Raw genomic sequence first — 26,391 nt, forward strand, 5'->3', positions numbered from 1 at the left:
TATTTTAGTAAACATACTTGAAGATTGCTCGTAGAATGTAATGCGACTAAATGGTTTTGATACCTACATATTTAAGAAAACAAATAATTTCTTACAGGTAGGCAAAGTCAATACTTGATAGGTAAGCTCGTAGGCTACGTACGAGTATATTTAAGAAGCCTAATAATTGCTTTGATATTCAGGAATAGAGATCGATTGCTAGGCTCGCTAAAGAAAAATCCCAACGTTTATAAGATTAATTTTTGCCTACGTTTAAATATTTTTATTTCTTAAAATACTTTTAATTCTGTTCAATAAAATGCCTCTTCTAGAAATAACATTATTATTAGGCAGAGATTTACTTGGCAAAAATATTTACATTAAGCCAAAATATTAACAAAGTATAATTGTATAAACATTGCATGAAAGTGTAGAATTTAATTTATAAATTGCATTTTTCTCAGGGACATTTTTCCACTTTTCAGCATACTAAATCACAATGAGTTATTACAAATATTTCCAGTATCAAGAACATTCGGTCGCGTGTCGGGGTGACGGCGGTAAATCACAATACGACCGTGCTTTGTTGTATGAATTGCATTTTTTCACTGAAATCGATCACAGGATCCGATTCACCCGACATTATGTTACAGTGCACTTATTTACACATTGTTACTTAAATTTACTTATGGCATGCTTCAATTGGCCTCGTGGATTGTGGATTAAAGTAATTTGCGGTTAGAAGATTTTGATTTATAAAAAGCAAAAAATAAAAATGAAATTTCTGCACTCCTCCGGAAAGAGGCGTGATTTTGTATAGGTACAGATGTATGTAATTTATATGAATTATATGGTGTATAAATAAATAAATAATCAATATGAAATAAATAAATGGAGAAATGTTATGAAGAGACTAATAAGATTGCAATTGGTAGAAAAAAAATGCAAAAAACTAAAATACTCTGCTAACCCTCAAATAATGTTAATAAAGAAGATTTGGGGAAATTTATGAGCCTATCCCTTAGTCGCCTTTTACGACATCCATGGGAACTTGATGGTTGATGGTGTAGTCCTATTCTTTATTTATTGGTGCCGCGAAACGCACGGCACTTTTCAATAATTATAAGCTTCAATGAAATTTTGCCCTTTTTCCAGTATTTTTCTATATCAGCTTTAAAGGTCTCCCTTCGTCTTACCCTATAAACTACAAACCTATCCTCAAAGGTTAACATATCCCACAACCTCGTAAACCATCATCAAGTCTGTCATAACAAGACAAAATATTAGTCCATTGCTTATTCATTCGCAGTGAATGAATTTAGATAAATTTACTGCATTGGATCGAGTGGCTGCAGGAGGCGCACAGTAGCAAGTAAGCGATACTCTATAAATATGTATGAGAAGGCGTGTTCTGCCCTTGACAATGCTACTGGTACTGCATTGTACTGCCGTCATTATACAAACTCCTGAAGGAGCTGGCACTCCCATTCGCTATTGTTGGTCCTTCCGAATAATTAGAGCAAATAGCATTGTTGCTTAGAAATGCAATATAGTATACATTTCAAGGGAAAAAAAAATTCGAGAGTTGTCCCGAGCCGAGGGTCGCTTTGACAGTTAATTTTTGTCATTGTTGCGTGGCTTATGTTTGTCGTATCGGTATACGTCAGAATCGCGAGGGCTTGTATTGTTTTGCCGACGGGGCTTTGAGAGGCGTGAGAATGCTTGTGACGTTAGAAAACTGATTATCTTAAAAATAACATATAGTATATATCATTTGAGAATAAACAGAAGTATGTAGGGATCGTAGCATGTAGAGAGACGAAGTCTCTGCCAACCCATCTGGGAAAGAGGCGTGAGTTTATGAATGTATGTATGTACCACAATTTTATTTCGTAAAGGGTAGACAAAAACAATATTTACAGACCATTTCTTTAGGCACTGAAATAAAGGTAAACAATTTTACATTGCCTTTTAATCAAAAATATATTTAACTAGCTTTTGCACGGCGCTTGGTTCCCATGGGAAATTCCGGAAAAAAAGTAGCATATGTCACACTACCCGAGGTCTATTCTATATCTGTGCCAAATTTCGTCAAACAATCCAGTAGCTTTTGTGTATATTCGTACAAAAGTTTGACCACGAATTCAGATTCATGACGGTTGCAAAAGTTAATCATTGTTATAAGATAATATCAATTTTAACATTTAGATTGTATCATAAACGTAATTCATTTGTGGCAATCGTATTTGGTTTTATGACACATTAACTAGGACCCCCTGAGCCGGGTTATCTGTCACCAAGATACCGTCAAATCATCCCCAGGGAGGGTCCCGGGGGATTTAGCTACTGAGGGGAGAGCTTGGGACTCTTTAAATCACTTTCGAAATGGTGTCAATAACAAACTACAATTTAGCTGGTAATGAGTTTTTGATATTTTGAAGCTAATATTTGTTTTCCGAGTGACTGATTAACAAATGTTACAAACATTTCACTTTTTAAATACAATAAGTTTGCTTTAGTTAGTACTGTCACTATTTCAATCTCAATTCGAACTAAGCCTCTCGACTCTTTTCAAGACTAAGTAAAGTCATTTAAGTACATTATATTGATATGTATGTAAGTCTAAAAAAATGATACTTAAATTGAAAAGACATCAACGCGTTAACCTGTCTGTAATGAAAAGAACAAAGATGACTTACAGACCAAAGAATTGATGAAACTTTATGATATTACAGGAATAATGCTTATATCAAATAAAGAAGATAATGCGAAGATTCTTTCGAAAACCCAGTCTTTTTTAAACTCCCTAAACCTACACAAAAAGGACAATTATTAATGGAGGATATTTAACAGTGGAGTACTTACATTATGTAGCTTATAATAAAGTCCACACGCATTGCACACTGGCTCCCCGTTCTGGTTGCGTCGCCATAGCGTCGTTGTCGTCGTCTTGCAATTCGCGCAGGAGGTGCCTGCCCGCCGCGCCGCGCTCTGCAGCGACTGAAAAAAAGAACGGACGTTTAAATTATGAACATAATTTAAAAAAAAAAAAACATTATCTATGTATTTTAAATTAATTTTTAAATTTCTTTTTTTTTTCTAGAACAAAAAATCATTAAAAACTTATATTCGTCATGACAATGTATTAATAGTACTTGCTATGTTTGTTTTATGTCCACAGCAGATACAAATCGTCTTCATAACAATTAAGAAGATATTATATGAACCTAAGACAAAATACGTTTGATATTTTATACATCTTATTAAGTTTTTAGTATTAAGGTAGTCGGGGAAGTATTTTTTACATATGACCATGATCACCTGTCATCGTAAACTTATTACAAGGCAATACATCAAGGCAAATAACTAAAAAATATACACAATGGCAAAATTTAGTGGGCCATTAACGTTGAAAACGACGTAAAACAATATCGTCGCAAAACGGCGCGCCCCACAAAAACCAAATATTGGAACATCGATACGAAAAAGCGAGGTAGCTATCGGAGCCGTCTCATACGCACCTGCCCATTACTACCCGTCAATCAAATAAAAAATAACCATGCGGTGGCCGTTTTATACAGTCCACAAAAGTGCCTCACTCAATTAAAAATGCATTCGTCCTAACCCGACACGAAAATAAAAGACAGACGCAATCCTACTCATAATAAATCCATTAATTTGTCATGTCATTTATCGGACAAAAAGTATTAGGGTAGTAAAACATATCGAGTATTCGAGATGTTCTTCTCGGCAACTAGAATCGAATAGCAATCGTTTCGTAAATATCGTGACTGTGACTCGACCGTACGGCGTATTGTCCGGTTTAATATCGTAAGTGACTGTCTCGGACGGACGGACAGTCGCGACGAAATGTTATTGCAATGAAAAATTTGCTATTTGAAACATCTTCGTAGGTCACCAGACAAAAGTCACTGAACTTGATATTTCAAGATACGGTTAAGTAAATACCTTTGTTTTATTACTTTTAATAGAAAATAACTATTTTAAAACCTAGTTTTCTGAACGCAGTATGTACCTACATGTATATTTAAAAAATACATATTTATTTCCAAACAGTATTTTATCAAAATATAAATTTGCAAATAATAAGAACAATAAAACATGCAATCATTAAAATTACAGCTTTTACACCATAAGAGCTCCGTTTTTCGTTTTAATAAAATTGATTTGTCCCTATCTAACCCAACAAACACATGTCTGCCCGGCAGTACATATCAGAATACCTAAATATTAAATGGTTTGCGTGAATATTCGCCGCGTCATGGCAGCTCCTTTGTGCTACAACAAGATTAGCTCGCCATATTAGACGGGCCTGAGGACCAAATACTTTTTCTTTTTAACCACCGCTGAATCAACTCCCATTTAAGAAACGACATTCGTTCATTTTTATTTGACATGCTTAAGCTACAGGATTACTTTTTAGTCTATATACATTCAGTTACATAGTATGAGGTAAAATTCGCAATTTAAATGCTAATGGTGGTGTTAATTAGCGTAATTGTTGTCGCAAAAAGCCATCGGTTTCATATATGGAATCGGTTTGTTTTTGTTATCGTGTAGGATGTAAGTGTTCTTGTTAATAACATTTAACACTTGTTAATGGTGGTTACGACAGTATTTCATTCATACATGGTAAGATTTATTGATATGTACGCTAATTATAAGGTATATTTAAGATAAAAAAGTCTGTGTTATTGACATTTATATTTTTGTGCTAGTCAAATTTATTAAAGGAAAATAGGATTGTTGCCGTTTAATAATAGGCTCTCATGGTTGCTTCTTGTATTTGCAAAGACAAATCCCTATTCTATCTTAAATTCATGGCTAATTCAGTTAGTACGAAGAAGACATTGGCGAATTATTTTTTTATAATGATTTTATAAGGTGAGATCAGAGCTTTCTTGAACCAAGAATCTAAGCATTCAAACGAGACTACGCCGTGTTGATAGATTTATGCAAAATTTTTAACTGAGAGCGATTCGAAACGCTTCCTTCAAAGAAATTCTACGCAAATCATCTTCTCAATTCGAGCTAAGTGTCTAAGCTAGCAGTTTAATCAAATTGCTAAACAGATCGCCCAACTTTACGACTTGCCCGCAACGGGTTTTATAATCAGAAGATAAGCTCCCGTCGAGTTGTCCGGAGTGCATCAGCTTCCCCCGGGACCCTCTCTAAATCAGAGAGGGTTGTTTAAGCCGATTACAAAAGTCAACCGCCCGTCGAGGGAGGTTTTATTTCACTGGAAAAACGGCTGTTTACTCGTAATTTTATGGGCGAATTACTTTCGCTCCTCAAACGCTGAAATGGCTGGAAAACGTCGTAAATTTTATGGCTGGTGTTATATATCCGAGCGGAGTCAGGGTTAGCGGTCCCAAAAAAGGTATCCGTAAAATGTTGAGTCTACACTTGTCCCTATCAGAAGAGGTTTATTAATAAACCCATTTCACTGTCACCAACATTCCACGATCGATATCGGACCGAGAGACCGAAAAAACGAACTATGAACAGAAACGCCGACAAAGATAAAAAGGCCGAACAAATGACAAATTCAGCGCATATTGTCATGGTGGTACTTTAATTTTCAGCGTAGTGTAAACTCAAAGAGCGTACGCTGCGACAACATCAAGGGTTTCTTTTGTTAACTACAACAAAAACATCCCTTTGTTGTTATTTTTTTGGATAAATATTCTTTTTGTGACACCGTATTGACCGTATCAAGTACTGTTTTGTATAATTAACCAGACTTTTTTTCAATAATAACTTCAAATAAGTACAACATCATTCACGTTTACATATAATACATGGATGCACCATTTAAAGGAGCGGAGAAAAAAAATTATAGCATTTCATGGATAAGTACTCTTACATGACAGCAACAACAATATTGAATGGCGTTAACTTAACATATTAATATTGTTAATAAACCAATGAGCGAACAATAATTTTATCAGTCGGAGTACACATCAAACGGATTAATCTCGCGTCGCTTCACACAACTCGGCTAATTCAATAACCCGCATTAAAAACATATTTCCATAAAGCCGGCCTCCCGATCCAATCAGCCTTATCTCCCCCGACCCTGCGCAAACACCTCCTAATCAAATCAAATCACAGCCTCCGTCTTCCCTAATCTATCTACCTATCTATGCACAAACATAAAATTATATTACAAAAAGGGATACCTACCAGCCCCTCATATATTTGCGAACACAAGCAAAATTTAACCTACCCGGAAACGGCACTGAGCACAACATAGGTACTACAAGAGTAGTCTGAAAACACAAACCTATGTGGCACTCACACCGCCGCACGGCTACATCGCTCGCACACAGCGATCCCGTATCAGCATATCTACGCCATCTAGATCCCACTATGAGAACCCCCAAGGGGGAGGCAATCCATTTACCAGCCCGATCACGACACCGAAATTTCCCTCTTATCGTCGCACAGTTAGAGATGACAATCGCGCGGCAAAACTGGTGTTTTTAAAGGTTTACACGGCCCCTAGCAGTGAAAGCGCGGAATCGATGTAGCCTTTACCCCTCACCCCGCGCCAGTTTTTCCGGCGTTCTGTCCTTATCTGACCGGAGCGATTAGATAAAGAGAGATAGAGCGTGAAAATAAAGATTTTCATCGTGTTCACCCACACATCCGCGCGTTTCAGTCGTACAGCAGTGAAGTGTGTGCGTTCTTACATTGTTGATGTAGAGGGCATGTGTAGGAGGGATCTTGGAATAGAGCAAGGGTCGACAAAACTTTGATGTAGTAAGTAGATGTTTGAAAGCCTTTATCGTGGTTTATTTGTTCATAAGCACATAGCGGCGTGAATCTTTAGCAATAAGACATAACAGGCGCTCTAGCCTGTGTTTGGTGGTTTCCCTGGAGTCATGAAATCAATTTCTCTTGCAATATAAAACGTCTCTAGTTTTACTTACACATATTACACATTACACTAGTGTACAAAGTTTGAAAGTTCGGTTCTTAGGACTTTCGATTAGGAACGTTGAAGTATAAATAAGCCAAATAAACTCAAATCGCCTAAATTCAAACAAAACAATCGCGAGGGAATTCGACGCGTGTCGAGTATTTATGGCGTTTAGTTTAGCGCACCTCGGCCATGTTCGCAGCCGATCTTCGGGCGATCATAAAAATAAATGCGATGCTCGTAATTTTTTAAATTTTCACACGAAGATGCAGCGTGGTGCGGCCCCCGCCCGCCGCCCCGCCCCTCGCCCGTGCCCGCGGAAGCCATGTTGGGAAATTCGCTTAACGATTTATTTGTGTACGGATCGCGAGGCAAGCCGGCCGCTGATGCCTCGGTTACCGTGTAACAGCCAGAAAAAGAACTCGTGTGAATATCACTCGAGCGAGGCCTTTAATTGGCCGAGATTACATTTCTATCTATGCAAATCGAAGGCGGAAACGTAGGAAAGGCGGCATTGTCCGACTTCGGTTCATGGACCCTCAAATTTTTAAAGTCCGTTAGGATAACAAAGCGTGTCGGTTGCCCAATAGGAGCTATCGAACGATACCGATCGAGCGGCCGATTGACACATCAAACTGCCAGTCGGTGAGATTACCATCGAATTACATTCGAGCCGTAATCGACTCGGCCGGCGGCGGCGATGCGAAGGCGGCCGCATCATTGATGATAAACTTTCAAAGAAAGGAGTCTAGCGACGCCAAATCCGAAACATATTTTGGAATCTCATGATCTACTATTATAACTACATAGACTGAGCATAGTAATTAGTTCTTGCGGACGTTGATGGATGGCGCCACCATTCGAAAGCGCGCATCTTAGATATCGCTCACGGAAAATTGTTGTAGAGTTTCCAATTTTTACAAAGAATATCTTTGCATTATGCAAAATTAATTCAGTCAACAAAATTATTTACCTTTTCTGCATATTTGTAACCTATAAAATATGTAGAGAGTGATAAAAGTGTAAAATATTGGATAGGTAAAATCCGCTGAGATTGCATGAAGAGAGTATTGAAAATGGATGAAGTAAAGGAAGTACACAGAGATCGTGGCAAGTGGAAAGATGTAGTCTCTGCCTACCCCTCCGGGAAAGAGGCGTGATTTTATGTATGTAAATATGTATCTACCTAGTATACCTATATGTTAATATTATATTTTTATTACTTTATCGTTTAATTTAAACACTTTAAATTCCTTAAAAACTTGATAACGCGATTTGATTAACGGCTAATTAGAATTTTCATTGTAAAGGGACTGTGCTTAACAAGCACATCATAAGCACTAAGTTAAAAAAATTGAAAGTGAATTGTTTCATGACAATATAAGCGTGCTGCTTAATGTATGGACCCTTGCTTATTTTTTGCCTCGATCCAAGCAAAAACATTTTACTTGACTAGTGCCGCTTTGCGGGTTTAATCGCTTTATTCGTTCAAGCAAGACTATGTTTTTTATTCCATAAACTATTAATTATAAGTCAAATAATTAAATTTCAGTAGAATAATCATCTTAGTCAACATTGTGTTAAGATTTAAATGAATATTTGGGACCATTAAATTATTACCGACTTTCCTTTCTACCACTCCACTCTTTTAAATAGTATTTGTATTTTATAAGCGTTTTAACAAAAATAAATATTACCTAATCTAACCCTTTTAATGTTCACATATCGCAAAGTTCAAAAAAGCCCATAGTAAAAAATAATAATGGAGTAAGCAATAAGCATGCGACCTGATGATGGATCGTAGAGCGAAGATAGTACATCATCGGCATGTCACTTACCTTCATAACGATATCATCGGTTATGAGGAAAATTAGCAATTATTTTAAAGTTTCTGCAGCTTTTTGCGCTGCAGTCTTTTTCTTTTGTAATGATGGATTGCCGGCATTTTGTTATGTAAGTAATAGAACAAATTGTCATTTCTTCATATTTGCTGTTAAAGCCTAAGGCATGTTATATTCGAATGAATAACAGTTGTTTTTCCATTTTCATAGATAAGCATGTGGTCTGGTAAGCGAATATGCCTGTAGAATTTTTTTGTAGTTTAAATTACGTTTATTTCTATATATTTAAAGGGAAGTACAAAACAACCCTAAACCTCACAAGTATTATGAATGTGAATAAAAAAAAGTAAACAAGAAACGTGGCAACTGAAAAAATTTAGTCTCTGCCTATCCCATCGAGATAAAGAGAGCCTGCAAAACAAATCTGAACTATCTGGTGCAATGATAATAATCGCAATTATTTATTAATGATGGATGAGATCTGGGTCTCCTGATGTATGAAGGTACTACGGCGAGATGATCGATTTGACGTTAAGCCTAATTTAACAAGTATTTTCATAACATTTTATGCTATTAAACACCTTATTGATTAAAATCTTGAATTTCATAAAATGCTTAAAATATGAAATGTGAAGTATACATGGATAGGACTACAAACTTGGAACTCTTCTTTTAGGTGATGGGCTAGTAACCTGTCACTATTTCTGTTTTTTATCATTAAACCAAACAGCTTAACGTGGCCTATCAGTCTTTCAAATTATTAGCTCTGTTTACCCCGCAAGGGATATGCTTTGTTATGTGAAAGTACAGTATAATCTAAAATCTTTTCTATTGCCAATTTCAAGTTATCATTTTGAAGTGATGAAAAATTGGATATAACACGTCCCCAAACATCGATTTGAAACTATTAGTTTTGAAATTAACAACAGTAATAAAAAAATGAGCTTATTATTATTTCACAGATCCTCGTCAACATATTTGATAAACTATCAAAATCGACTCAACGAAATAAAAAAAAAACATGATTTTTCTTGTATACATAAAATAGCGTCTTTATTATTTACGTAGTAAACAGAGCTAAAAGTCTCGAAAGCTTTAAAAGTCCACGTCCAGCTGGATGTCTTAATGATAACGATTCCGAAATCGTGTAGTGTAATAACTGCTTAAAAAAGACCACCCTGGAAATACAGGTGCAAAAATAGTCCAGGGCCGTACTTAAAAAAATAAAATTTCTTTAAATTGGGCGAGTCGTTCGGCAAAATTACAAAGTAAGTCGAAATTATGTTCTATAGGCGACTAAACGCAGGTAATTCTGGTCCCTATAGCTTTTCGAAACGTGTGAATTTGCATTCAATGGGAAGGACATCGGACCTGAAGCCTGACCATTTCGATACATGGGATATCGTCTTCTTATTACTGCTGTTAAAATCGCACACTTGTATGAGAATCTGATATGTTATGAATCTTGCAATAGCTGTGGAATTTATGGCGGTAAGGAATGTTGAGAAACTTTGGCAGTTTATTTTGTTTTTATTTTATTAAGAAACAAAACGTATTGCAATAAGATCATAAAAGAGAATAACTAAGATTTGATAGTATATTGTAATTTGATAGAATCAACTGTATTTGATTAAAGCTATTAGTACATCGATACTATTAACAAGTAAAATGGTTTGCTTTTGTTTGTAAAAATAAACTAAAATCTACTGGACAATTATGTTGTATGATTTTTTTAAATAGATAGATCATTTAGAGGACTAAGTCAATGTTTCTGGAAATTTCAATAAAAGCGAATCTCCCGATATAAATTAGGTATTTTAAAACCAAAGAGAGTACGGCCTTTTCTATTTATTTTTTCATTAAAGAACAAATATTAGTATACAAAAAAATAAAGATATTTTCATACACACTCGTAAGCCGATTACCTAAAAATGCCTGCCAGCGTTAATTCCATTACCATTGAAGTATAAGTACTAGAGCAGTTAATGGCACAATTATATGACACTGCGATTGGTCGGTGCAATTAATCAAACAAAACAGGTGCATTGGATGAATGCCGCGGTAACAAAATAAAGAGTAATCGGAAAGGTGATGTGTTACACATATGATTTTTTAAGAAACTAGATCGTAATCAAGATTTTGGTACATAAAGTATATTTATGCCTTCTTCTTTCCTATATTTCATTCTAGCATTCAGTGATTTACCTTTCAGAAAATATTGATCTTTAGGTATGCTGCAGTCAAAAGTTACTTTTCAGCTTAATTGTTCTTAAGTCATTTTCGTTTTGGGTTAATATTTATTTTGTTTAAGTAAATTAGAAATAAAACCACGCAACTTATTATTTGAAAATATTTCTAAAACAAAAATAATCGCGAGGTCTACGTTGTCGGTGAACTAAAATCTGTATTTCTTTTACATATAGAACCACATCTGTAACCTGATAATTTAGCGATGCGGCTTGGTTTGTACGGGGAAGTCGTAAATACGGCAGCTGCCTTTTACCGATCCACTTAATATGCAATTCTGTATTCGTTGGCGATATCCTACATTTATATTGTAACTAGACGAGCCATAAGGCGGGAAGATCACAGCGGTGGATCAACACCTTAACGAGAAAGTTAACCGTCGTGCGGTGGTAAGTGAATGTTAACTTCATGGGCTAAATTGGATTAGCATAAGCGAGTGTTCCGACGGACAAGTAAAATGGCAAATGGGTTATACAAATTAAGTAAACTTGATCTATAATACATTTATTATCTAAAAGCGTATGCCGTGTCGTGCGAATATGTAAGGTCAAATAAACATTAATTTACAAATCCATAGTGCATTCTTTAGTTATAGGCAGAATGCGTGAGATTATCTCATTGTCAACGATGCAAGGATGCATCGCCGCTACATCGCAGTCGCACGGGGTCGGCGGGTCAGCCGCGCGTTTAGCACCGCGTCATATTTATAATTGCCGTCCGCGGATGTGCGATGCGCATACGCAACCAGCGTCCACCGCGCCGCCGCACCGCGATAAATCAAAATTTTAAATCACCGGTGGGCGGGCCCCGCTCTCCCGACGCCGAATAAAATGAATTAAAAATAAAACACGAGGGGGCCGAACGCCATGAGAAAATTTAAAGATATTTCGCTTTAGTTTTTTTAATTAATACCTTGTTAAAATTTAATATTGAGGGCTCATGCGTTATTACAATGGGTGTGCGCAAGATTTTAAACTCTGTGGTAACTTATTGAAGCTGAGGGGCCTTTAATTGGATCATTTTTTTAACGAGAAATGATAAGCCGCGATGAAGGGTTAGCAAGATGAGATTATTATGCGTAGTCTTCGCGCAAATTAATTGCGAGACATAATGTGGTAGCACAATATAAACGTATTGATCGAAAAAAAAACGTTTTTGATAAACAATCTTCTCTACCTACCAAATGCCGCCTTAAAAGTTAAGCTTATTCGTTTTCACACTTACAATTATAAAATAATTCTTTTCGGTCTCTTATTCTATAATTATTCATAAGTTTTTATTTCAAAATTGGAAATAATGCATTACTTTCTGACGTCGAAAATTAGTTACGTCAAAGTTCAAGTGTGGAAGAAGCAGCAAAACAAACTAAACTGTAGCGATGGCTTTGACAACATGAATTTACAAAGGTTTAACCCTACTGTACTCATATCCTTCTGAAACCAGGCGTGGTTCTAATTTTGACAGGCATTAAAGTCGATGTCAGTGGGCTGCCTGCTGTCCGCTCGTCATCTTCAGCTGCCGGGTTACGGTAATAACCCCACATTAGTAATACCAACATTAAAATATACAGTAATTAAATTGTAGTAAGCCCAAATTTTGTGATACGAAAACATAATAGTGGCGGGTTAAGTGAATCATGATTCGATCAAGAAATATGTGAAACGAACCATGTATCAGAACCGAATTAGGTTATTTTGAACACTTTTGATGGCATTTCTAGTTTATTATTATGATATTTATGATATTTTATGATTGTAAATTTTGAGCACTCATATTTTTTTTGAATTGGTTTTGACTACTACTGCATGATGTTTAGAAATATAATGAGGTACATCTTTCGATTTCTAATTACTTATCTATTGCAAATCTTGATCTGAGCCAGGCCTTAATAGGTATTATTTAATACCACCGGATAGGCAATCTTAACCCCGGGTCAGCAATTCCAGTTGCTAGTCGTGCACGCGTCACTACCCTGACAGCTCTTCATTCGTAAAGACGTAATGTTGACTGGTATATTTTTAATAATTCTGTGCCGACATCAAGTCAAGAGCTGCCGCTTGGAAAGTGCTAGGGCTGTGGGGCACTGTAACAGTTCCTTTTTTACATATTCCGTTACAATGTTGGCCAAAAATCCAATATTATCCATGACTTTTTATCCCAAGCCATCCCTAAGAATTGCTATTCGCTACACTAATGCATCCTAGATAAAATCTGTTAATTTTTAAATAAGCTACAAGAGGACATTAATTTCAAATAATTACGTCAAACACCACCTATAGTTAAAGTTTTTACTGCTTCCAAAACGAAAGTCTTAAAAAAGGGACGGTAGAAACAGAAAAGATCTGCCCAGTTTCGATGTTAGTCTTCCGAAAACTACTGACTTAGTAAAGTAGTATATAATTTTATAGAATCTTCTTACAAAGGCAAATACAGATTTTGCATCATTTAGATAAATATTTACCTTTATATGTGACTCAGTGATTTCTTCCAATATTTTTTTTATGTGGCAACCCTATGCAGATCAGTCCAGGATGCGCGGTTACCGATTGACTTCTGCTCTTTAAACGTTACGGTACCTACTTTTTATATTGTAATCTGGTATGCGGCCATGTTTTTTAACCATTTATTTTATTATAGAGCCAACAGAAATAGGTTCTTAATGTTTTCTTATTCTTATGAGTATGAAGCTACCCGCCTAATTAATTTTGTTTGATTTCATATAGCTCCTGGTCAAAAAGATGTGTATAAGTTTGAAGTGCCTTTTCGTGTCATCATAACAGCCAAATTAATTAATTTATTTTCATGCGTTCTTTTGCAATCATGAGTCTTACCTGTATGTCAAATAAGGTCCAGAGCTATTTAAAAAAAAATTAAACCGAGACTCTAATTTATTGCTAAAGCTTGTAATCATAACAGCTAAGGAAGCTTTTAACCTGAAAATTGACAAAGACGACTCTGAATTAGCAAGTACTGAAAAAAATTAAACTAAAATAATTTAAAGAGATTGTAAAATCGTCAATTTTCTTGTAATCTTTGGACCAGCAATCCTATAATATAGACCATTTTGTCGTAAAGCTAGGCAGGTGTAGAGCGACAAGGTGAAAGAAACACAAGCCATATATTCGACCCCTCGCTAGTTGTAAAGTGATAATTTAAAATACAATATGTTTTCTGTCGCTTAAAGGGTCTTATTTTATTAAACTTTATGTAAATAAAAGTTAGACGGTAGTACGTAGGTACTTTTGTTTTAATTTTTTTTTATTACAAAGGACGTTTTTATGAGAATGCCTGCTATATTTGTTTTACAAACCGTTAAAAAAATAACTTCATAAAAATCTTGTAAACTATTAAAACTGCCGACTATTAAAACATTGCCAATTTGTTCACGGCATGTAAAGTATATGTTACTGCTCTCTTTAAGCCAACAGCTGTTAATGCAGACGATAGTTAGCTGTGATGTAAGAGGGTACAACTTCAGGAGAATGAGGCACTTTTAGCAAATATTATTTATCTGATTGGACTCATAGAAACTATATATTGTATCCCGCGACTATATTGTCAAAATAACTTGAGATTTCTATATGTGGGTTGGTAAATGCTGCTGGTTCCATCATCAGATCGCATCGATGTAACTAAATTATAGTTTAGTCACATATAGTGTTAAAAAGCTGGTCGCCCCATGCTCTATGCACAAGATACAAATTATTACACAATTCACTACCACCATTTCGTAATACACGTCATAAAACTAATAAATTACAACCTACGCATACAAACTCTCAGGTTGATATAAGCCATTGATAAAATTGTCTAAACGGTCTGTCATCCATTTGCCACTAATTACCTCATTCATGTGCAAAAATAGATATTAACAAACAATCCAATAATAAGACACGTCCACAAATTCATTCACCTAACAGTCGGAAGCACGCAATATTTGAACATAAATTACATAATTCAGTCCTAGTCCATAGTTGGGCATAATTGTGGGCAAAAAAGGCCACGCTTCTTGCAATGGCCGATATATTGTATTAATTGCGTGCAAGGAAGAACTTAAAGCAACCGTGAAACGACATTGTATGCATTGAGGCATAAAATATGGAGAATACAAAAGGATGATTTGTAAAATAATGATATAAGACCTTAACAGTGGAAGTCGTTAAATATATAACTATTTGGTTCAATAAACAGATTACAAACGTTGAAAATATAAAGTACCTACCTAACAATAATCTTTGAAACAAAGAGTTTACAAACTACTTACTTTAACTCTTTATTTAGCTTTTTCATAATATACTTGGGTAACAGCATAATATCAATATGTACCCATTCTGTACATTCTGTAATTTATGTTTGAAGCTACAATTTATAAAAATGAACTTTTTACTCGCTATGACGCAAATATGCAGTAGTTACACATTTCAAAGACACTCGGCCTAATGAGGGAAGCGTTAAACCTCAAAGAATTTTCTTTTTGCAGCTAATTCAATAGCAAGTTTATGAGAAATAGAGTTGAGTTAAACAGTTATGAGATCGCATGCATTCAATGCCATATGTACGGCGTGTAAATAGCGGAATATATCACTTTTAATTGAACAATAATTGCGATTGTTTTGTGATATTATGTCTAATGCCATTACACGGTCACAGGAAATGGCTCATTGGATTCCATGTTTTTGCATCATAACATTATTTTGTTATGTAAATAAACAATCAAGTTAGGTAAAATTTTAATGGTTTTAAATTTTTTGTGAAGTACCTATACTCACTTAGATTTATCAACGATTAATTATTCAGATCCACCTTAATTTTACTCCATCAGATATCAGATGTTTTAAACATATTTTTACTACAAAATAAGAAATAAAATATAATACTAACAGAAAAAAATCACTACAAAAACAAGTTTTCACCAGATTCCGAAGTAACATAGAAGAACATCATCATTCAAAGAACAAGAATGTAAGCAAACGAGAGCAATTAGCAAATCGGCGGACATACTCCAAATTAAAGACAAAGGTAGCCCGATCAGGGGTGGCCCGTTCCAGTTAACAATACCGATTAATTATCGGTCCAAATCGACTCAAATATACCTGTCGCCAATGTACCACGGCCAATTTATATCGGCTCGGAACAATGGTAAGCGCGGTTAACACAATGGTGAAAAATGAACAAAAATGGAACGCTGGCGGGACGTGATGGGATACAGTGTTTACCATCAGGGATAGGAATGAATCTTGCGTTCGGATAGGTGATGCTCTTCAATTTATTGAAGCTGAAATTTTGAAAATGTGGTGTGTTATTTTCATCGTCCAGTTAGATCCCGAAAACGTGTACTTTATTGATTTGTTTTTCAGGTTTCAGTGTAATAAAGGTAAAATGGAAAATATCTTTACAAAATATCTCTACAAGGTTAAAAATAATTAAATATGCCATACTATTTAAAGTGTTATTAGGTCACTTGATTAACTGCATAAAATATTGCATGTTTCAACACATTTCCCAAGCAAGGTTCCTCAGAGAAAACTGTTCAACGTATGTTTTCATAGTGTATTTTTTTTTAACTTCATTACTTGATTTAAATTTTTATTCTTTATGCAAATTGACAGTAGTGAAATACATGAGAACAGCGCAAGCGCACGCGCTGCTGACACGAGGACCACCGGGCTGCGGTGTCAGCTCTGATTCACGGCCCTATATGTTAGGGCTGGCAATACCAACCCCATCAAATTTCCTAGATATATAGGTAGTGTATTATTTAAATAATAACCTATTAATGACGAGTGGGAAATGTATAAAGGGGTTGTGGTCAGTGAACCGTGGAAATCTTTACTATAATAATCTTCTGATCCATAAACAAACAGAATTCTTTAACCGACAACTAAGTTCAGTGAATTTTATATTGTTGAAAATGAGTTTAAAAACTACTGGCCCGAATTGACATTTATTTTTCCATCTAAAAGCGACATTAACAATCAGCTACATAAGGCCTCAGGAATAGAACCCCTTAAGAACAGCTAGTTAAAAAGATAAAGCCTTTACATAGAAACAACCCTACAAGTGCAGCGTGGCGGCTGCGGCTGCGACAAGCGTCGCATTGTTAGGCGGAGGCCGCCCCGAGACTGAATAAATACATTCATATCGCCACTCTAAATATCTGAGATCGATGCTCTCTACACTCCGAGAATGCCGATGGTGCAAAAAACTTCGATACATTCAGTACCACCAAAATATCATCAAGCAAAATTCCAATTTACAAATTAATAAATGATAAAATTTTATCATCTATTTCGGCACCTCATTCCTATCAACCACGTATCACAGTTATCTCAACACTTTAACGTTTGGTGACGGTCTATAAAGTTTACCATAAAACTCAAAGTTACGACATCATGGGACCGTTTTTATTTTATACACAAAACACATAAGGCCATATAAGCATGTCAGCAAAGGCGTTAACGAAATGTTACCATTAACAACTCATTCTGTCGACCTGCAGTGTTCAATCGCGCAAAATCTACCTCGAAGCGTCGCATCCGACGCGCCAAAATGTGCAGAAAATGGAAAAAACATGGCGCTAAACCTCGAAACTGTATGTATTTAAACGCCGAATCCGAGATTCCGATTCACGAAAAAAGTGGCCAGCATTCGGTCATTTAAATTTTTCCAAAAGGTGGAACACAATGGAACAGATACAGAAAGTTAGTTATTTTTTGTACTATTTTTAATTTTTAAAATTTTAAAAAGGAATTCTGTTCGGCAAGGGCTGTCACATCACTCCAGCGCTGCTAAGTGACGCCGGACGCACGTCAGTCGCCCGTATATGTTTTATTTTCATACGAATTGAACTGACTAGCTCTCGTGTTTTTTGTTATCATAGCCGCTGTCCAATGTAAAATTTTCAACGAAAATATGTATTTTACTTTTAAAGATTTATTATTATAGTCATTTGAACACCACATATGTATGTTCAAGTAACTTACTAACATTGCCTATTTTAATAGGTATCTAGTACTTACATTAATACATATGTATAATCACATACATATATATATTCCTTGCAGGATAGACAGATAATGACTTAGTGATACTTCATTGTGCATTACAAGGCATAAAATAAATTAAAAAATTATGAATCTGATGTGAGTTACTTTTTCTCGATTCTTTGCTTCGCTTATAAATATCAAATGACAGCAAAGTTCTTAAGCATTTTCGGTTGTTATTTGAGTACCCTTGCTTTTATTGTTTTATAAAGACATATGTGTAAAAATATTTCGTTTAAAGTTAATATAGATTTAGAAATGTGTTAAATTTTTATCTTCTATGTAGATCCCTGGATGACCGCGACCTGAGTGCAATAAAGGCGAGCACTCACTGACGGGTTGACGGCCGACTTGCGATTGACAAGCGTCCACATGACGCTAAAAGGTCTATTGTATACGAAACGCTCGTTACGACCTGGGGCCAACCGGTCTTTAACACGTTCGGACAATGATCACTCTATATATGCCGATTTCGTCATTTAACATGAAAAAAATTATATTATAAGTACTTCACTGAAAATGAATCCAGAAATGTTAGGAAATCATGATAAGTATACAAGTAAAAAATAGATATGGCCATTATAATAGTGTTTTAATATAAATGTTGATCGAAGATAATGTACACATATTTGACTTATGTACAAAATATAAAACGTAATTCTACTTAATCGACGGCAAAAATCAGCGTAATAAAATGAATATGAAAGCCAGCTACCGTGCCAAATAAACAAGAACAATTATGATAATATTATTCCCATTATACATTTCACATGGTTAAATATTGTCGTGACGATAAGGCTATCGCAGCGATGGGTGATCCTACATCTCGGATAATATCGAATCGCGTCAATTACGCGACTGATCCGCCGCGAATACGCGATCGCGCGATACATACAAATGTATTGTATGCAGCGACCCTTATATTGAACTAGCGCAGTACCAAGACGATCGTAGAGCGTATTGAAATTAAGATGAAGATTGATATTTTTTGCCTTCAGTGATTTTTACCCAAATGAGAGTAAAAATATAACCCATGTTTTTCACGCGTCCTTGTTTGTTTGTGTTTATTCTTTCTGCTTATGCTCGCTGTAAATCAAAAGGTTTGTAGGGACAATTTTAGAAGTATATGTACATATATACATAAATATAAGCCCGTCTTTATCGCTTACGGGCTAGACAGAGACAACAGTCTTAAAAAGACTGAAAGGCAGAAGCAAATAGTGACAGGCTAGCCCATCGCCTAAAAAATAATCTTAAGTTTTTATTGGGGTAATTTTTTAAAAAAGCAATTAAAATAAAAAAAATGTTATGTACTTATTATAATTAGTTCTTTTGTCGAACATAACATTAATAAAAGTATTCTTAGAAATAGTCTCTGTAAATTAAATAACAAAAGAAATAGGCTGGTAAATATATTTTCTAATTGACTCGCCAGTTCGAACGTTCCAATTGGAATAGAACGAGATGCGGAAGTTAGATTCTAACCAGCCAGCATGTTTTCAGTGCGCGTGGGATGGCAACACAACAAACAAAACATACAGTAGCCAGTTCTAGGTTAAATATACTTCGCAAGACTATTTAGCTATCATACTTATTATGGCCTTGATTTAATCGGGAAAATTCGGGCGAAATGTCTGTTCAAGAGTACTCTCTCGTCGTGAAAATGTTTTTCGTGCAAGCTATGAAAATGAATGATTGAATGAGTTTATATGATGCATTCTCTGCCTATTAGGATAAGATCACACATACTTTACATGTGTGATGTACTAGACAATTTATATAAATATCTTCCGGCAACTAATTAAATTTATGTGTGACCTCGATGTCTTGTCAAATAGTTACATTAGTGAAATACGAACATATTTCCTTGTAAACGATAACATTTGCATCCGCCGTCTGCTTATAAAATAACGTGTTTAAGTAGAATGAAGGTAAGGTTAAGGTAATAGTTTTCGCCTACTTCTGCCTTGGTTCCCTGCATTTCATCTCCCGTCATAGCTAAATGTATAAAAGGCATAGGTAGTTTAACAGTCTGCTCAAGCGGTAACATTGAAGACGATATGAGAGCCAACGTTAATACCGAAGATTGGATAAAGTAAAGAATAAAAAGGAGAAAAATGCGTAAAAAGACCACGCTCCATAATCCTTCACCGGTGAGTGCCACCGGGAATACGCAAATAAAAATTGATATGGATATCGTTACGTTACAGACGAAAAAAGTCCAAAGTACTAGATAAGTATAATCTGCCGCACACATAAGGCATCGAAATAAGCATAAAAGTGAAAAAAAAGGCAACTCGCATAACCCGCGGCATATGGTCGCGGTAGTGGTTTAAATAATTGAAAATGGAATTATTAAATACGCTCATAACACGGTGTTGCCATTGTACAGGAGTCACGTCATTAGTCAGAGACACGGCTGTAGAACCCGACAATTTGGCCAGCAAGAACGCGCCAGTAAATTGCAGGCTGCCAGTTCGCGCCGTGCCTTTTATTTATTTGTATTTATAAAGCATTCAGATCCTAATTACGTTGGAGCGTAAACCGTGATTTAGTCGAGTGATGTAACGGTGCTCGCGATTGCTGAGCGAAGACCATAAACTAGTATATTGGCTGTTATTTTGGAACTGTTTTTTCTACGTATTTAAAATACCTATAAGTGTTTTTTAGTTGTCGTAAACGACAGAGATACTATCTTGCTCATTTTTCCACGTTAGTCTTTGTATTTAATGGAACAGAACAGAACTTCACAAAGATAAGATATTAAGTATATCTTGAAAATTTTAAGCTTCAAGATTTTATTGACATTATTTCAAATAAATAAATTTTTATTAATAAAAAAAATTTAGTCCGAAGATAAACACATACAATCAACTCTAGATACTTAAGTTGATATTTCCAAACTTCCCGATATCGTGATATAAAATACTTAGCTGTGATTGAAGTGTATTTGGGAACAGTTGGTGCTGGCCAGCGCTGACGGGTTAATGACAGGCCGCGCTTCCTGCCATGTTAATTGTCAGAGGAAGTCCATAGCGCGAGCGCATCGCATTATTTATTAGATCGACTTTTGGTTGTGTTGTGTTGCGTCATGTTCAGTAGCCGGCCACTTACCATCTGACAGACGCACAGCTCAGTCCAGATTATAACGTAATACGGTAGTTTGCCTGTCTCTGCTGCCACTCAAATCATTGCTTAACCGCTTTAATTGCCAAGCAACACACCAAAATCTTTTTACTTCACTAATCGGACACAGTATAAGTCAGATAATCTAAAGACCTACAAAAACTAATACGCTCAACGCTACAATAGCTACTGATTAATGATCGATCCTAGTCAAATCGATATGCAAGTCTGGCACAAATGAATTTGGTATACATTTGCGTGTGGTCTTAGCTAATAAGACAAGCGACCACTTTCTATCCAAGCTATATTCGATCTTAGCGCGTTGAACTTAGCATCTACGTTTTAATCTGAACACCTGATGTCATTCTACACATTCCATTGCCCACATTATCTATTAGAAGTTGACATGCTCATTATCTTTTAAAAATTGCTTCATAGTCGGCTGAATCGGTTTCATACTGTTCGAATAGCTATCGCGGAACGAGTTATAAAAAGCCACGAAGTGTTGATTGCACATGTAGTTGCATCGAGAAGATTGCCGACGTCGAGCCATGCAATTTGAGGCTTTAAATCAAGGCGGAAGGACGGCCACTCGGCTACCGATAAATAACAGCACTCGCGCCGTACCGAACGATTAGTGTAACAAGGGAATCTCCAATTTTTACTGCGAAACAACATCCACATTAAGCCATTATAATGTTGAATGAAATTAATCACTTACATTTCATAAATCGTTACATTTTGATCAAGCAATCGACTCAGAACATCCTTATTGCTGAAAATAATCTAAGTTATCTTTACTAGCAGACTTTAATTTAAACAGATCTTAATAAACAGTATTACTCAAAACTATTCCCACACGAACGAAATTTACACCAATCACAAGCTTGTGATGTTATATTAAGGGAAAATTATTTAGAAGTAGAGATGTGAGTTCCTTGAATGGGAGCACGTTCTCTGACGGGAATCGATTCGCCCCGCTCCGCCGCGTGAAATCGAGCGCGCGCTCTCATTTCAAATCGATCGCCGTTTAGTCGACCGGTTCATTCGTTTAGCACCCACCTTTTTAAATTATACAACCTATGAGCTACCGGCTTAACTTAACATTACATTGAGCACCACGCTTATTAGACACACTAATCAAACCGATCAATTTCTAGGGAGTTCTCCCGGGCGGTATGAGAAAAAAATGTCAGTCTATATTTTGACATGGGAATAAAATGGGCGCATACTCCACCATCCGTATAAATTTATGACCTCCCACTAGGCTTGTTTCCTTATTATTAATATCGACATTAATACTGTCCCAATATCCTGGCCATAAATGTCACAGCCACTGGCGCCTAGCACAGGTAGAGCACGAAACTAACAAAAATACACAAAAACATTCAATTCCCAATACAATGAAAGGTGACTCAAAAAAAAAAATACGAGAATTTATAACACCTCTCGCTACCCGGCCACCGGTATAAAAGTTAGAATAGTAATTTTTCTTACAAAATTTAGTGATATGTCAAACCTGTTCGACGTAGCAAATAAAAATGTACGAGGCGATGGGATGAAAAAAAAACTAAAGACTTTGGGTTATTGCTAAAACAAGGGAAGGTTACCATATCAATCAAGGCGTTGACAAAAGAGGATTTTTTTCCTCGCCCCAGGCCGTGGGATGAAAAAAGGGTCCGTCTTTATGGAAATGCAATAAAAGCGATGCATATATTGCGCGGGCGCAGGACTTGACCCGGGAATAGCTTTACCGTGATCGATAATACAAATTTGGTTTCAATTCATTTAGTATCTTTGTATTTGATGAACAATGATTTATAGCCTTATCCGTTTGATGTTGCAGGTAATTGAAAAAAAAAACTTTGAGGACATAATGATGATTTATTAATCAAATCTCTCAACAAAGAATCGAACCAAGCACTTGTAATCCTCTACATCACTACGCCAGTCGAGCAAGGAATACCTGAGTAGAGTGCAAGAACGGAAAAAATGTCTGCCCTCCCGCGGCGCGGATAGTCCTGTGTGTCACTCACTGATTCAACGAATAGGCTGACCACACTTTTTGCGTGGGAAACCAAACTTCTTTATTTGGTTAGGAAATTGAAATTAATTTATTTAAATAGTTTCCGTATGATAAACAGTAAATCAGCATCTACAGTCTATATTCTATTGGCGACACAACGAGAGCGTTCGCATGAATACTAATTGTACAATTAAATTGCCATAAATTCATGGGACACGCCCTAACACAGCTCCGCCCCGTCATTAATATGGAAAACGCTTTCCATCATCGCTGGCCATCCATCAATTTAGGGAACTCTCGATAAATCAATTTCAAGTCCATCTTGATAAAGCCTATCTATTTGTATTTTTGCAAGAGACGATAGTAATATAACGTTCAGTGCAGTGTCTTATTGGTCATTGTCGTGATCGTCAAAACGTGCTAGCCACAGACATAATTAGTTTTGATGTTGCTAGACGTTCGATGACTATCTTAAATGGCAATATTAATTCAACAGCCTGTAATTTCAATCATAAACAATACAACGAATCAACAAATCAACTGCAGTTTTATCGTCGGTAGAGTGTGACCGCAAAACGTGAGTGCCCAACGGCATAGTCAGAGACTCGTGTGACATGATATGAGTCATTTATTTTTAGTAACAGTTCAATGATTCCACGACAACTTTCGATTGTGGTTTTATTTGATCGATGTTGCACAAATTGAATGCGTACATAAGTTATATACTTCTGCTTAATTTGTGAACCAAGAAAGACTTAAGCAAAAAGTTATAATTATATCATATTAATTCAGAATAATAAAAGATAGAACAATATTGTAACTGGCCAGTACCATTATAAATGGCCAGAAAGTTTTAGAATTAAAAAAGAAGCACGCGTTTTGTTCATGCCTTAGACCACGCAAACGGCCAGAATTTATTCGACGGCGTGCCGTGATCGATGACCGGTGAGACTTGTCCCGGCCACCGAGACAACGCGGACAACGGACACTACCGTTCCAAATGTAAAAAATATTTACCACGTTCCAAATTTGAAATTTATTTTAATTGACTCGTTGTTTGTTCTTTTTTGCTCTTATTTTGGTTCTGTTGCTACAGAAAAATATCAATTAATAGAAACACGAAATAAAATAAGTGTAATCATGATTGGGTAAATTGTTTCTTAAAATTTGATTTATTAATATAATTACGAGGTACTTTCCTTCATCTCTAATCATATGTCTAAAAAATCTACACCAACATTTGCATAAGAAATAATTTCGTACCATCTCTATCGAGCTCTGTGGCGCAGGAGTACTTTTATATCTGTGCCCAAATTCGCATATAAAAATACTTCTTAACAGGTCGGAGTTTGATAACAGGTTGGAGTTCGGATATCCTTAAACTTTTTGTTTCAAAAATTTTAAAATTTTTAACTTAAAATCCAAAATAAATATATAATTTTGTTACTGATCTACTTATGAGGAGTTTCTATCCAACTCATGTGGCTTACAGCTAGTTTATTACAATAACACCGTTGAGTAAGGACATAATGACACAAGAAAGCTACTTCTTCTTTTTCCCGGAAATCCTTGAAGAGTCAAGTTTGTTGGAGCCCTCCGAGAATTAGGGCTATTAGTTTACTTTATATAACCCCATGAATACATTAAAAAATTTCCCACTTGTTTTTAAAAAAATATGAGATCAGTTGAACTGTTCCCTTTCCATGCTACACTAATAATATACTATCATTGTGAAAATCTGTCTGTTACACTTTCACGGCACCCTGCTGAACCGTATTGATGAGTTTTGGAAAAAAATATAGTTTATCTGAGATCAAAATAGGCTACTTTCTCTGGAAATTCGACAAGCCAGGCAAAAGCTTGACAGGTTCAATGAACTTAGCTCAATCTTCTTTCTCCTGGCTTCGCGTCGCGGTTGCATCCCCAACACTCTGAAGAGAAGCCCGGGGAATGTCTTTGACCATGAATCCTGGATTGGGTGAGTCAGGTTTTTACACGAAGCGATTCCCATCTGACCTCCGCAACCTGTAATATCCTAACGTATTGGATCGATTATGGTTACACATCCAGTTACCTGAATATGCAGGTTTCCTTACGATGTTTTCCCTCACCTTAACAGCTAGACAGTACCAATAAAACTAGCTCAATCTTTCCTTTTAAATAAAGAATCTTTCCTATCCGGATTCGTGAGTCAAATGAATATGGTTACGCATACATTAGCCCCATATTATGTCATACCCGATTACAGATAAATCGACAGTATGGGAACGTAGGTACTGTCGGCTAAGGCACCGAATTCTTATTGTAATCGTATATTTGGCACCACTCTGGCTGGTGAATGCCAAATAGTTTAAGTTCTTTGACCGTCCGCCTTGAATACATTTAAATATGTACTACACGCGTGCTTACTATAAGTTTAGCTTTGCATAAGACTTGTTATTTTTTACAGTGTTGTGTTCTAATTTTATTTATTATTTTTTAAAGTCTATTATTATTTTTATAATATTTTGGGGAATAAATAAAAAAACATAACATAAGTACAACACCCTTTAATCTCATTATTACGTGTTATATTGCTTTCTAAGTTGCCAAAAAAATTGTACCGTATTTACTTAAAAAAATATCGATTGATCAATAACATTTTTGCCACATAAAACATCAAATTAACCATATTTTCTTACTTTTTAACAAGCATATATTTGTTAATAATAACGCAATCACATCTTATGATTGAAATGCGTGAAAAATAAACTGCCAGTGTTACGCGGAACAGACTGCCTCAAGAGAGCAACTTGTCTGGTCCGCTATTTAACATGTTGAGCGTAAAATTCAAATTCTTGAATAAAACCACTAATACTTACAACTATAAATTGGCTAAGCACCTGCTGTGTCTACCTGAGGTTATGCAAACGTCCAACGAATTAGCCCTTTTACTATTTCTTTCTTTACAATGAAAGACATTATACCTTAATTTAAATCATTGGTGTCGAAGAAAATTATTCAGATTCATGTGATTTGAACTATTTTCTAATTTTGTGAATCCACTAATAAGTATATTTGAAATTTGTTACTAATTAAAAGTTGTAGTAATGTAACAGGACAAATTATAATAATAATTACAATTATTATCTATACTCTAAACACTCCATGGCATACCTAATAACAAAAAGGTGTCTTCCCTAG

At 35.7% G+C, this 26,391-nt stretch overlaps 1 protein-coding gene across 3 annotated transcripts in view; it reads right to left on the reverse strand.

Annotated features, from left to right (window-relative positions):
• Positions 1–26,391, reverse strand: part of LOC106139962 (GATA-binding factor C) — a 93,369-nt gene that overhangs the window by 16,076 nt on the left and 50,902 nt on the right. For all 3 annotated transcript variants that reach the window (XM_013341476.2, XM_013341477.2, XM_013341475.2), the window contains exon 5: positions 2,845–2,979. In XM_013341476.2, coding sequence (XP_013196930.1) covers positions 2,845–2,979 — 135 coding nt within the window. The remainder of the gene's footprint in view (positions 1–2,844; positions 2,980–26,391) is intronic.

This window comes from Amyelois transitella, chromosome 7 (assembly GCF_032362555.1).
Source record: "Amyelois transitella isolate CPQ chromosome 7, ilAmyTran1.1, whole genome shotgun sequence".
NCBI classification, from domain to species: Eukaryota; Metazoa; Arthropoda; class Insecta; order Lepidoptera; family Pyralidae; genus Amyelois; species Amyelois transitella.